The sequence below is a fragment of the Trachinotus anak genome, unplaced genomic scaffold (assembly GCF_046630095.1).
Source record: "Trachinotus anak isolate AG129_WGS33_773 ecotype Australia unplaced genomic scaffold, CSIRO_AGI_Tana_v1 ptg000002l, whole genome shotgun sequence".
In the NCBI taxonomy this organism is placed as follows: domain Eukaryota; kingdom Metazoa; phylum Chordata; class Actinopteri; order Carangiformes; family Carangidae; genus Trachinotus; species Trachinotus anak.
The window spans coordinates 29,629,478-29,643,570 of record NW_027273853.1 but is presented as its reverse complement, the minus strand read 5'-3'; the positions used below and the strand labels follow the sequence as shown (position 1 = coordinate 29,643,570).

The window sequence follows — 14,093 nt, the reverse complement described above, 5'->3', positions numbered from 1 at the left end:
GTGACTGTAAGTGCCACAAGCAGCTCCTCAATCCACATCTAACACTAATATTAAACACTGTTTTCTGCAGGATGTGGGTGTAGACCTGAGGTCACTAAAAGGTGGACTGCGGTCCAGATCTGGGCCCAGACGCTGTCCTCTCCGGACCTGGACCTATAACCTAAAATTTATTGAGAATTATGAAATTTTTGATGAAGTGTTTCTATTTTAACCAGTGCAGCTTTTCTGGTCTTTATGGTTTACATGATACTTTTGGAATAAAAAAAATTTAGCTAAACTAACCCTTTTTTTTTTTTATTAGATTTCTCACATAAAGGTGATGAACGCTGACTGGAGGGGCCCTTGCACAGCACTGACTCTAGACTTCAGAATCACCACTTGATGTCTCGTCTCTACCAGGTTTGAGCTGTTGTTAATCATAAAGACAGAGATGGATGTACAGGAACAGCAGCACTTACAGGTGTCGTTGTGGTCTGAGGTGTAGCTGTTGTCAGAGGAGGAGTGGTGGTGGTGATTGTTGTTGTAGCTGCAAGTGTGGTTGTACTGGCTGTGGTGGTGGGAGGAGTGGTTTGGGTGGTAGTCATCATGGTTTTGGTGCTGCTGGGGGCTGTGGTTGTAGTTTCTGTGATGGTGGGGGTTGTGGTGGATGTAGTCATGGTAGCAGCTGCAGTAACAGGTGTGGTTGTGACTGTAGGTGTATTTTTTGGACTTGTGGGTGGGACCGTTGGTGCCAAGGTGGCGTTCGCATCGACCGTTAGAGACGTGAATGGAGCAGTTTGAGCTGCGGTGCTTGCTGAGGTCTGCAGCATCCAGGTGACTGCAGGTGAAGTTTGGGAGGTGGTGGGAGGGGGAGGGGGCCAGGATGGTGTATCTGTCCCCATGATGGATGTCTGCTCTGCTGCTGATGATGGATGAGCAGTGGCAGGTGGAGGTGTGGCTGTGGAGGAAAAGCCGATCTCATGGTGGTTTGACACGGAACCAGCAGCAGTATCAGTCGAGTCCTCAGAGGTGAAGGTGACACCAGAGGAGACCAGAGTCTCAGCGGTGGTCTCAGTCCATTCACTTCCAGGGGACGAGGAGGACTCGGTAGAGACTTGTTGTTGGACAGATAAGGTCCTGGTCTCAGTTCTGAGCTCAGAGATGTTTCTACCGGACAAACTCTCTGCTGTGTCTGTGGCTGTGTGGGTGGTGAACTCAGCCGGACCCGATGAGTCCACATGGGTCCTGTTTAAAGACGACAGCTTGGTGACTGAAGTGGAGACGTCAGGGTTGAAATCTGCTGTTACCGACCTGCTGGTCTGAGGTTCAGTGACGTGGTCCTCAGTCTCTGAAGCTCCATCAGAGACTGAGGTGTGGAGCTGTGAGGTGGTGACTTGCCGGCTGACTCTGTGGCTTTTTACTGTGTTTGATGATTGGTCATTAATCTCAGTCACTGCAGGACTTCTGATGGCATAGACAGTGCTGCTGAGCCCCACAGGTTTGTGGGTGGATGAATAAAATATGGTGGAGAGGGCGGTGGTATCTGGAAAAGAGGGAGATTTAATGTGTGGTCACATGAAGTGAAAGTGTCTGAAACATCTTTATTCACATTAGTAAATATTTCAAATATTTCCTCTTCAAACAGAACAATTCCTGTGTCCTTTCAAACTCAGAATAAAACCACTCATCATTGATCAGTGAAATTTTGGTTTTATCTTCATTTGTTTGCTGTTACTCAGAATTTAACTCTATCTTCTTAAGTCTGACCTCCCTCCTCTGTCTGTGGCTCCAGATCTACAAGTCCAGATACTGAGCTCTGTTTGATATATGATGTTTATGTCATATGTGATACATGTTTTATATGTGATACATGTGAGGCTGTGTTGAGTGTTGGCTCAGATGTTGTCCTGTTGCCTCCTGACAGGAAGAACATTGCTGACGTTCTTCCTGTCAGACTGAGTGAACAGACAGGAAGATCAGTGTCAGGAGTCACTGCTGAGCTGTCCTCTTCACTTTAGCATGTTAACGTTGTTAAAATGAGGTAATTAGAAGTAAACACAATGTACAGCTGAGGTTGATGGGATGATTAATTTTAAAAACAACATAAAGATTAGATGACATCAATAGTCTGCATATCTGTGACATCTTAACATAAATATTAACATACAAGATTAAAATAATACAAGTTAAACTGATCTTCTTTAAACTTATCTTCAGCACTGGATATTATTATTATTATTATTATTATTATCATTATTACTGGATGTTATTATCGTCCAATATGCTGTCATCTCATCAGTGGTTTAAAGAAGTTCTCAGATCTTTTTACTTCAGTAAAAGTACTAATACCACAGTTTATAAATACTCTGATACAAGTACAAGTACTGAAGCAACAGAAATCAGATTGGTGGATTATAATTATTAATTAATTAATTAATGTGTTCATCACTTTAATTATCATCACTGATTTGTTGATTGAAATGTGGTGGAGCAGAAGTATGAATATTTCATGGATCCACACCTTTAACTGGATCAGAGCCAAAATTTAATGAGTTCTTTTCTGGACCAGGACCCATCCCTCCACCAAGTCTGGTGCTAATGACTGACTATTCAGTAGTTTTTGTGTAATCCTGCTAAAAACCAACCAACCAACCAACCAATCAGTCAACCAACCAACCAACCAATCAACCAACCAACCAACCAACCAATCAGTCAACCAACCAACCAACCAACCAACCAACCATCCATCCATCCATCCAACCAACCAACCATCCATCCAACCAACCAACCAACCAACCAACCAACCAACCATCCATCCATCCATCCATCCAACCAACCAACCATCCATCCAACCAACCAACCAACCAACCAACCAACCAACCATCCATCCATCCATCCAACCAACCAACCATCCATCCAACCAACCAACCAACCAACCAACCAACGAACCATCCATCCAACCAACCAACCAACCAATCAGTCAACTAACAGTTTTGTCTTTGCTCCAATCACACCTGAACTCACCTGTCAGGGGACATAAAGATGTCATCAGCTGATTCCCTCCTGAGTCCACATCATACTTCCTCCACTCTGATGTCTGCAGGTTTCCTCCGACCACCACCCGTGACCCCAGTTTCTTCAGGTACAAGTGTGTCTCGGCCAATCCGAGCGCTCCCTCAGCACCATAGCAGCTCCAAGCCGGCGCTCTGCTGCAGTTGCTGAGTTTGGCTAGGCGCGTGTGGAGCGGCAGGTGAGGACTGGGATTGGCCCAGAGACACCTGGAGGACTGAGTGTGGATCAGCCTGGCCTCACCTGTCCACGCCCACTGATGGGCAGGGTTAGTGACATCACACCGTCCCAGGATGACGATCTGACTTTGTGTTATCAGACACAACCTCCGGGGGGTCAGCATGATGAGGAAACCAGCTGAGGAGAGTTCACATCAACAGACATGAGAGCTGAGAGACTCAACCACAACTGATACAATGAGCTGCAGAGTTGAGTTCATTAAAGGTCACTTCAACCAGGCGTGACAGTCTGCTGAGGACACTGTCCCTTTAAGACCAGGTGACGTCTGTGGATTGTTCAGACAGAACTCAGATTCACAAAACATCTTCATCACTTTGACAACACGTGCACATACATGTATTATAACATGTCCATGTGAACGTTTTAATTAAAAGTCACAAACCACTGAACAACAAGTGCGTCCCACCAAGGTGCATCATTTAATATTGTCCCCTGGAAACACTTCAGTTGTTGTCTGTGCTACCTGCAGCACGTTTGTGTGTTTGGTTGTGTTGTGAGTATTTGTAGCACATGTGTTGTCAAATTGAAGATGTTTGTGTTTTGTGTATTTGAGCGTGTTGAGCTCTGAGCTGCAGTGTGTGACGGCAGCAGTGATCAGAGATAAAACAGCCTGGTAACAGTGTGATAATAATAAACTGAATTTGAATTTTTGCTGATGAGTAGAACTGCAGAACTTTTCCTTTTAACAAAACTATTTTATAGCAATATAAACTTTTCAATCTGAGCCACAAAAACAAGACTGTCCATCATTATGACATCACCTCATACAGCTCATTTAGTCTGAATTAAAGTCTTAGTCTCATCTTACTTCACATCCACAGAAAAAAATTTTTGAAGTACTTACTTTACTTCACTACAGGTTTGAGGTACTAGTACTTTATATTGAAAACTAGTTTAATAATACTTCAGGTCATTTCTGAAGTATCTGCTGCTTTTCCTTTTTATTATTTTAACACATCAGATTCAGTTCATCAGTTTTCACATTCCCTGTTTTGTCCAGTGGAGGTTTCACTGTGAACTCTGGGTATCTAATGTGTTTGTGACTAGTTGTACAATCAGTTGTTAAAATAATGAGCAAATGAAAATATAATGGAAATAATCAGTGATTAAAATTCTGCTTTATCTCAGCTACAACGGTAAATGATGTAACATGTAACAGTGTCCTGTGATTAGACTCATGTACTTTTACTTCAGTAACATTTTCAATGCAGTGTAACAGAGTATTTTACTGGGTGGTGTTAGTACTTTTACTTTGGACCCGGTATCTGACATCGTCTGTCTCTACCGGATAATTATTCAGCCTGTACTGGGTGATTACAGAGGTACAGAGCTGGGTCCTGGTCTCCTCTTCCCACAGACTGTGGAGTTTTTCTCTGTGTCCTGAGCCCTCACATTGAAACCAGGACTCTCACAGGACCTGAATGAAAAAGCTTTCTGACACAAGTCTGAGGATGTTCGGTCCCACTGTGTTACAATGCTACACACAGAACATGTTAGAGTGAACACACACTAAAACCTTCATTCTGATCACAAACATAATCCCTGCAGTGTTTGTTCTGTACTTACACACACAGCTGAGCCTCAGGAGTAGAAATAAAACCAGAAGCAGGGCGTCCATGTTCCTCAGCTCTCATGCGTCCTCCAGCTTCAGATGAGCAGAACAGAAATGTTGAAGGGAAGTGCGTCTTTGTGGGAAGGAAAAGTCAGCGAGCAGCGCTTCCTTCTATTCTATTGTTCTGGAGGTTTCATGGTGAAGGAGCACTCAGTGCTGGTGACTGATGTCGGAAATACCAGAGTCCATCCCAGATGTTCAGTTGTTCTAATAAACCTGAAGAAGAAAACATCCAAGGAGGAGGAGGAGGTGTAAACAGCTACTGAGATCAGTGATTTAGATAATAGACTTAACTTAATCCAAAACTAACAGAGATCAAAATTTAAATAAAGGTTGTTCAGAACGGATTCTCTGGATATTAACAAACCAAAGCCTGTTCATGTATTTACTGAAACTGATCAGACAGAAATACATACATGTATCTATAACACACATACAAACAGTTTAAGGTTCTGTCCAAAGACAGAGCAACTAACTGACTGAGAGTCTGGACCAAAGACACAGACGATATTAGAGCTTTACCTGAAACAGTCATGCACTCAGCTTTTATTTCCAGTTATTTTACATTTTTTTCCAAGATAAGACTCAGATGTTAAAAAGCTCCAGTTATGTGTTTGTTGCTTGATTCAGTAATTCTTGATTCTGAAAGGCACCGGGGCAGGTGGTGTTTCTGAAGAGGTAAAAATACACAAATGTTCATGTTAATGACAAATTTCACAAAATATCTGATAGTGAAACATGTTTCAGGAATCCAATTTTCTTAAATGCAATGTCGAAAAACAAATGATGTTAAACTCGGTCTTGCTGGGTGTAAATGGTACAGTGCTGTGAAATGTGCTGCACATTAATGTTACCCAGGCAGCTCTCTGGGTTGTAACTTTTCAGTTAATATTAACTATTTTGTCCTTGTTGTTCAAAAAAACTCCATCTCCTTGGAGTTTAGTCTCCTTTCTTTCTTACAGGACCATCATTTCCTCTGAGGATATTTCAGGATAATTTGGTGAGTCATTGTAAAGTTTTTATCTACAGGAAAAATAAACAGAATCAACAGTGTTTAAATTCACTTATTCTTATTTTTAGCTGTACTGCACCTTTAGTAGGACAGGGTGCTAAACCAAAACCGTCCTCCCTCTGACATCCTGTCCTGCCAGGAGGAAGAAGAGGAAGAGGAACATCTCCTCTACCCTCCACATCCTGACTGCAACCTTCACACAGACCTGAAACACACCAACCTGGACCTTCACCAAGACTCTGCATTGACATGTCAGTTTGGAATCAGTGTGTGTGTGTGTGTGTGTGTGTGAAATGCCGTGTCATAGATCATCATACATGAAGCTGTTTTCACAGGTGTCCAAAAAATGTCTAACAGTTTTCTACTTTACTCCACCACCTTTAATCTCAGTGTAGTTGATATGACACATTAACCAAACACTAAATCCATTAGTTCATGTCTTCACCACGACAGCTTCACGATCAGTAATCGTCCAGTTGTGTAATATACAGTAACATTTAGAGGGTCTCTGCTGCTTAATGAGGACTTTACTTTTATTTAAGTTCATTAATACAATGAGCTCATCATTTCAATGTTGAGTCTTTTTTACTTTGAAGGATCTGAAAACGTCCTGAACATGGATTTGATTATGTTTTATATTAAAGTGTCAGTTAACAGGTGAAAAGACCTTTAACAGGATTCATATGAATAAAAAAGGTTGTTATTAATTAACATAGTTAATAAGATTTATTAAGGTCCTATAAACAGACGCTTATTACAATACATCACATCACAAGTGTTAGTGTGTTTTTGTATCAGTATGTGTGTGTTCAGTGTGTGTCTCTGTTGAAAAGTGTTGTGTTGCTGTTGGTGAGGAGGAAGCTCCACCCTCAGCAGGAAGTGGTGCTGTTTAACCCCGACAGCTCAGAACAGACCCAGACTCTGAGACCAGTTGTCTCCTGGACCTGAAGCTTCTGTACAAATAAACTACAACTGCTAATAGTTAAAAGTTTTAAAGGAAACATAACAAGGAGACATGAATTAACATCTGAACCAACCTGACCTCACACAACAGTCCTGATCCACGTCCTTCCAGTCTCTGAGTTTAAACCCTAAGGCCGAGGAAGTGCTTCCTGAACACACTCAACCTGCAACAAAGACCAGGAGGAGGGAGGTGTGTGTCTCTGTGTGTCACTGTGTGTGTTACCGTGTCTCTGTGTTACTGTATGTGTTGCTGTGTGTGTTGTGTCGTTTTGTCACGTGTTGTGAATAATTGTCTTCATATTCAGCACACACACACTCACAGGTGAACTGCAAAGATCACGATGACACCTGATGAAGGTTAGGGTTAGGGTCAGCTGCTCCACTCAGGTGACACTGTGCTGCAGTCAAGTGTCATGTTGAAGAAAATGATGACAATAAAAGGCATCAACATATCACACACATCCTGATCCAGCATTTGACCAACGTCAGAAAATTCACTTCAAAGCTATCGCACTGTCATGCCTCACAACAGACGCAACATAACACGTCGTGTTACGCAACTTAATGTAACACAACATACTGTGACAAAACATAATGTAACACAACATAACATCATCAGTTTTATGGACTTTTATTGTGTTTGCCTTTTTGGACACACTCACACAGTTCAGTTATTTTTCACCTTGACTATTATTTATTTCTTGCTCATTTCAGTCCCGTCAGAGTTCGAGGCCTAAAAAACCACAACCCAATTACACAAACACACTTTCAGTCTACATGAGTCAGTCCACGTGAATCAGCTGCTGAGCCGGCCTCGCCACTGCTGGAGGAGCTTTAGTCTCAGGTGGAGGTTTAATCCTGCGTTGATGTAAACAGGAAGGCCTCTCCAATGACCACGAAACAAGCAGTGGAATCAAACCTGTGACGCAGGAGGATCTGACAGGAATGCTGTGTCACTCTGAGCTGGGTGTTCCTAATAAACTGGACACTGAGTGTACGTCCACACACAGTCTGTCAGAGACACCTACTGGTGGGAGAGCACAGTGACAGGTCCCTGATGAAGTCTGATGATGATGATGCTGTTGTCACTAACCTGGTTCCTGGACGTCTCCCTCTCTGAGTCCAGTCACACACCTGAGCAACAGGTAAATCTCTTTTCACTTACACAACAAAACTGCATCACAGCAACATCTGGAGAGGAGAGAGACAGCTGCTGACAACATCTGTATTTTATCTTCACAACACACACACACACACACACACACACACACACACACACACACACACACACACACACAACTCAGTCCTTACTGAACAAAAACAACCAGCTGCTGCTTCAACATTCATGCTGAGGAGTTAGAGAAACTTTCAGGGCAGAACTTTAAATTATCTCTTTAGTGATCTCTGAGTGGCACAGACCAGACCAGACCAGACCAGACCAGGACAGGACAGGACAGACCAGACCAGACCAGACCAGACCAGGACAGGACAGACCAGACCAGACCAGGACCAGGACAGACCAGACCAGAACGAACCGGACCAGACCAGACCAGGACAGGACAGGACAGACCAGACCAGAACCAACCGGACCAGACCAGACCAGAACGAACTGGACCAGACCAGACCGGACTGGACCGGACCGGACCAGACCAGGACAGATTTATTTCAAACATGTAAAAAATAAACAGCAAACACAGGAAACGTAACTTTTGTGTGAAAGTTAAAATGTTTCTATTGATCTGATGGAAACATATTGACAACATGTTAGAACCAGGCCGGTGCTGCTGTTTTGCCCTTTTTCCACCAAACCAGCCCTGGTTCTTGATCTGGTTTTGTTCAGGACGTTCTTGTGTGCAGCCTGTAGCGCTGCAGACTGTCTCTGTGGTAGTGGCTGTCACTGTGTTTCCTGATGTTGTCGACCTTAAAGAGCCTGGAGCCTTTGATTAAAGCCAGGTTCTGGTATTTGCCATCGGCGTGGTGGCGACAAACGTGGCACCACATTTGATCGAGGGCCGGCGAATAATGAAGGAACCAGAACGACCTGAGCCACACCTTCTTGAAGCGAGGACGCAGGTGAGGCCTTTGCTTGGACGAGTCATCGTGAGAGGCCGCGGGGCTGCTGGGAGTCGAGCGGTCGGCCGAGTCCACATCCTGATCACCTTCACACAGGTCCACCTCAGGAGGAGAGAGAGGCTCCATCCCTGTGGACACAGACACCTGACTCTGAGGATGTGGTGACAGGAAGTGAATCTCTGAGGACGTCGACGTGGTCAGAGGGAAATTTAAAGTTTACCGTCTTTTTACAGACAAAACAAATAATCCACCGCATAAAAGAAACAACCTGCAGGTTCATCAATGATGAAAGTCAGACTTACACTCAGTCCCCTCCTCTCCTGTGTGGACTGGATCAGGACTCTGCAGGACCTGGTCTGGCTGGATGGGAGCCCTGTTAAAGGCAGGTGAGGTCTGCATGTCCTCCTGTTGTCCTGAGAGATGAAACAACTTCTCCTCCAGCTCCTGGATCCTCCACTGCAGCCTGACACAGCTCAGACAGGAGGAGGAGGAGGGGGAAGGCTCCTCACAGGTCTGAGTCTTCAGAGCTGAAACTTTAAAGTTTAGCTCCACTTTAAACTGGTCAAAGACTGAAGGGGGTCTCTGAGACTGGGCTCTGGCCCTGCTGGTGGCCTCCAGAGAACCCTGGAGAGCGTCTCTGAAGAAGTCCTGGAAAGATTATTGAACATAAATTAATCAGAGGGTCAATTAGACACATATGATCACTGATAATCAATTCACAGATCAATCATATTAGTTTCTCCTTTAAACTTTTGTTTATGTTCAGTCTGAGTTTAAAGCATCAGTCTCTCTTGTCTCTTGTCTGTGTCTCTCAGCTCATTGGTTCCTCAAGCAGCTGATCAGTGTAGTCTCTATCTGTTTGTGGCAGCATGACGGTGTGTGTGTGTGTGTGTGTGTGTGTTGTTGATGAGGGAATGTGTGTTTTGTGGAGACTGACACACACAGTGAACAGACTCAGAGTCTGGTCTCGGTCCAGAGGAAGGACCCAAATGATTATTTGATTATCAGATTATCTGATTATTTTCCTGTCAATCAATAAATCAATAAATGGTCTCAGCTCTGGTTATTTTATCTGTTGATATTTGTTGATAAGAAGAGAAACAGTTCAGTAATCAGGGAAGTGGACTGAGTCAGTCCTACCCTGAAGCTGAGGTCTGGGGTCCTCACAGCAGGACGTGGTTCTCGTGTCTGGTCCTCAGGCCGTTTACTGGTTGGACTCTGCAGAGCCGACTGCAGCAGAGACCTCAGGTCCCTCCAGGGACGGAGCGCCAACCTTCCTGCACCTGCAACACAACAGCTGCTGATCACATGACCAGTCACCTTCCTCCGTGTGACTCCGTGGAGTGAAGAGGATGATGTGACCTTTTGTCAGCTCTTAATAAACAGCTGATCCTGATGATAGTTAATTTCATTAATGAGCAGCAGAGATGGATGAATGGATCATCCAACTAAAAACCATGAATTTATTTAATCCACAGTCCACTGTCAGAGCAGGCTTTTATTGTGACACGTTTCCTGTCGGCTGCAGTCACGCACAGAAAAGAATTAAAACCTTCCACTTTTCTCTGACTTCAGTTGCATTTAAGACCTTTCAAGACCTGCACAGACCCTGTCTCTTGTACTTTACCACAGGGGTTCCCACACTGTTTTGTCCTGCTTTAGGGGCCCTGGGGGCCTCTGCAGGGCCCTGGCAGTACAGACATGAGTGGAGCTTTACTCTGTGATGAAGACTCGTCTGTTGGGGTCCCACCTCCTGCTGCCTCTGATCCTGTCAGCTCATCTGGAGGCCTCGTCTCTGACGTCCATCTTTGTTTCCGTTCTGTTTTCGACTGTGCAGATAGCGGGAGACGTTCAGCTCGTCTGGCGTTTCCTTCACCGTGCCCCAGATGCAGCGATGGGACCCAGTCTTGATCTGACTCCAGCATCTCATATGCTGGTTTACCTGTGAACACACAAGCTGTGAATCTGAGACACTGGCTGAAGCCAAACCAGAGAAATAACATTTATAACAATGTAAAAGTGGGAGGACACTATGTGATTGATCGTTTAATTCATTATTGATTAATTATTTAACATAGAAAAGATGCTGTCACAATGTCCCACAGTCCAGGGCGACGTCACTGCCCGACCAGCAGCTCTGTGATGTAAACACAGCTGCCATGACACAGGCTCTGACTCTCCTCAGCCAGGTCGGGTCTCAGCAGCCGCCCTGGAGATTTACAGTCTGGTCTCTGGCTCAGACTCTGGGTCATCACTGTAACTACAACTTCGTCCTTTCATTGCACTGACGCTTGATTCAGCTGATGTTAACTTGGTATCTCACACTGAACCTGGACTGGACTTTGCTGGACTGGACTGAGGAGTGTTTCAAAGATGGACTCTGTCCTGAAGGACCTAATTATTGGAAACAGTTCAACAGTTGTGACAACCTGCAGCCTCCTGCTCAGTACATTTACTGCACTGGTACTTTTTACTGCTCTACTTCCATCTTGAGACTCAGACCAATGTCTGAAAATATAATCAATAATCATTAATGATGCGTTGTCAACAGCTGCTCTGAAGTCCAGAAAGTCTGTCAACACAGTCAGTACTTTAACTTCCGGTACTTTATATTTTGATGCAGGTACTTTTGTACTTTCACTGAAGTAAATATCTGAGTACTACTGACTGAGTCTCACACAGGTGTACCTGGGGACCCGGACTCAACAGGTACCAGTGTCGGGTGGTGGGCTCACACTGACCGGACTGGAAGTGTCTGGAGCACACCCTCATGGAGGCGGGGACGTGGTTGAATGTGATGCTGCTCCGGCCCACGGCCGCCACCCAGGCCGCCCTCCTCCGCCTAGTCAGCTCGGAGGTCTGGGCGCCCTCGTCCCTCCTCCAGGCGGGGAAGCGGTGGAAGGTGAGTCCGTTGGGGATTTTCCTTCCGCGGTGGTCGTGAGACCTGCGGCGACAGTTTTTAACGCAGCAGTTTCTTCCCCCCATGAAAGCGCGGCACGAAGCAAAACCAGAGAAGAGACGTTTAAACCAAGCGGAACATGACGACGAACAACCGCCTACAGTTATGGCTGCCCTCCCAGAAGTGACGTTGGCGTGACGTCACCTCTCCAAACACTATAAATCCCGGGAACATGCGTATGCGCCAGGCGAGCTGTTCGTGTTGGAAAGAACGGGCGCCATCTTTAGATGCGGCATCCTGATTTTATAATACATCCATGGTCTCCGGGTGTTTGAATGTGTTTCTGGTTGATGACTGAAGTCAGGTCTGTGTTGAAGACATGTTCAGGTTTGATTCTCTGACATCAGATCGTCAGTAAATCCCTCAGTCCTGATTCTAGAAGCTTCTCCGGCTGTTAAAAGAGGCCGGTGTTTGATACTGACTGACCAGGGAACAATGATTTTACTCCAGCTCTGTGTTCAGCCACCAGCTTTACTTTTAACTTTAACTTTTTTTTAATTGTAAGGTCTTATAATACATCCATGCTTCAGTACCCCGCTCCCGCCTGTTGAACTTCCCCATATACACCGTAGTCTCCTGTTAATGACCTCATCAATACACGACAGCCGGTTGCTAACGAGTCTAAATGAGACGACAGAGGCTGTCGCGGACGTTAGACGTCATCAGTCCAACATGAAATCGATCTGTCCACCTTTACCATGGATGTGTTATCAGACCTGGAGCCGCTCAGCCCTGCAGCAGCTGTTTCCAGGGGCCACTCGTGGTTTTGCAGCGAAAAATCCCCCTGCGGCCCGAAAATCATTTTCCCATAGAGCGCAACAGTAAAAGAGAGGCCTGTAGAACTGTTAACAGACGCCTCCAGCTGTGCACACAGCCCAATATCAGTCTTTCTAATGTATATTTTTAATCCATGTGGGTTTTAATCTTTGTAAAAGTTTTTCAAAGATCAGAAAAGTCTTTTTTCTGAGTGACGTCACCACTGTGTACGTGCACTCTATCCGCGGTCCCGCCGTGTCTCGGGAACGAGCATGGTTGCTAGGTTACTGCTAGTGACGTCAGGACGAGAACAAGTTAATGAAAAGTGAATAAACACAAAGGCGAGTTTTCTTCTACACAAACCAAGGTTCACTGATTTATTGTCGCATTTATTCGTCACTTCTTGTACTTTTTTCAGGAATGTTGTTATGAATCGATATATTCTCATCACTGGGTTCAGACGCCGCCATGATTGTTCTTCCTCCGTCAGTTTCTTCAGGTGTTTTAATTTCAGTCCCTGAGCTTCTGTGATAGTTTGTGTGATGTGTGAGCAGCAGAGTCTCCTCCTGACTGCAGGTCACCACCTGTCATCAACAACCACCGCCTCAGTATTTATAGATGAGCGACCTTCACTGTGTCAGCGGGTTCAACTAGAACTGAGTCCGGCCTGGACGCAGCGTCCTCCGGGTCAGCAGCGGGGCCTGAGCCGCTGCAGCCCGCGGCCCCTCTCTGTCCCTGAGGGAGGAACCGGCCTCATCACCGCCTCTACCTCCCTCAGTGTGAGCTCAGTGTACAGTAAATGTTCAGAGGCATTCTTCATTTAAATTACATCTTTATAAAAATAATGTTGATATATTTTTCATTTTCAAATCAAATATCTGTGAAACAGTGAAACATAGAAAGAGCAATGACGGGACATAAAGCTTCACTACAGCCCTGCAGTTCTTTAAAGAAGACATGTCGTATAAATCTGCTGCTCAATGACAGAAAGTAAACGTAACAACTTTATCTGATGAGTTGTAGTTTTCTGTCACATGCAGCATCAATATCTTAAAATTGCCTAAAAGACAATTTAAACGTAATATTTCTGCCTGGTTATGATTATTTTAAATGTTGATCCAGTGTGACTTCCGGCTCTGAAGCTTCAGCCTGAATGTTGTTGCTGTATAATCCGTGTTTCAGGCCCCGGGCCGGTCTACTGCGCAGTCTCTATGGGCCGCATAACGCGGAAGGAACCCGGAAGCCAGAAACTTTTTCGGCGTATGCGCCAGAAGAGCAGCTTGTATTGACCTGAATGGCGCCATTTTTAGATCCGTCCTCCAGGTCTGATGATACATCCATGATCTTTACAGCCTCGCTGTGTTTCCACAAACCGTCACTAACTCTGTCAGAGGAAAGGCTTCTAAATCAAGCCTTTTTTTAAATTATTA

The 14,093-nt window shown here is 44.9% G+C and overlaps 2 protein-coding genes across 9 annotated transcripts in view; both read right to left on the bottom strand.

Moving 5' to 3' along the window:
* The window catches only part of LOC139608459 (receptor-type tyrosine-protein phosphatase beta-like), a 38,581-nt gene extending 33,527 nt beyond the window's left edge, over positions 1–5,054 (bottom strand). For 2 of the 4 annotated variants that reach the window (XM_071462251.1, XM_071462269.1), the window contains exons 1-3: positions 4,855–5,053; positions 3,004–3,405; positions 459–1,522 (exon numbers count right to left, since the gene is read on the bottom strand). In XM_071462251.1, coding sequence (XP_071318352.1) covers positions 459–1,522; positions 3,004–3,405; positions 4,855–4,906 — 1,518 coding nt within the window. In that variant the 5' untranslated portion in view covers positions 4,907–5,053. Of the gene's footprint in view, positions 1–458; positions 1,523–3,003; positions 3,406–4,854 lie in introns of all 4 variants that reach the window. The other 2 variants (XM_071462258.1, XM_071462243.1) reach the window with 2 other exon arrangements.
* Positions 5,055–7,490: 2,436 nt separating this feature from the next.
* On the bottom strand, positions 7,491–12,647 carry LOC139608494 (uncharacterized). Of its 5 annotated transcripts, XM_071462349.1 has the most exons (7): positions 11,690–12,647; positions 10,666–10,890; positions 10,089–10,231; positions 9,251–9,596; positions 8,928–9,076; positions 8,041–8,066; positions 7,491–7,902 (listed from the first exon to the last, which is right to left on the bottom strand). In XM_071462349.1, exons 1-6 carry the CDS (start codon positions 11,931–11,933, stop codon positions 8,055–8,057), a joined length of 1,119 nt encoding a protein of 372 aa, XP_071318450.1. In that variant the 5' UTR covers positions 11,934–12,647; the 3' UTR covers positions 7,491–7,902; positions 8,041–8,054. The 5 variants fall into 5 exon arrangements, with proteins under 5 accessions (XP_071318450.1, XP_071318442.1, XP_071318425.1 ...); XM_071462341.1 differs by having other exon boundaries at positions 7,491–8,066; positions 11,690–12,646; XM_071462324.1 differs by having other exon boundaries at positions 7,491–9,076; positions 11,690–12,646.
* Positions 12,648–14,093: the final 1,446 nt, after the last annotated feature.

Bases quoted from the DNA above. Each gene is read 5' to 3' on its own strand.
- LOC139608494 (XM_071462324.1), bottom strand. From the start codon at position 11,933: ATGGGGGGAAGAAACTGCTGCGTTAAAAACTGTCGCCGCAGGTCTCAC. The intron at 9,597-10,088 runs GTAGGACTGACT...TAATCTTTCCAG, and splicing joins CCCCAGACCTCAGCTTCAGG to GACTTCTTCAGAGACGCTCT. The intron at 9,077-9,250 runs GTAAGTCTGACT...CTGTGTCCACAG, and splicing joins AGGAGAGGAGGGGACTGAGT to GGATGGAGCCTCTCTCTCCT.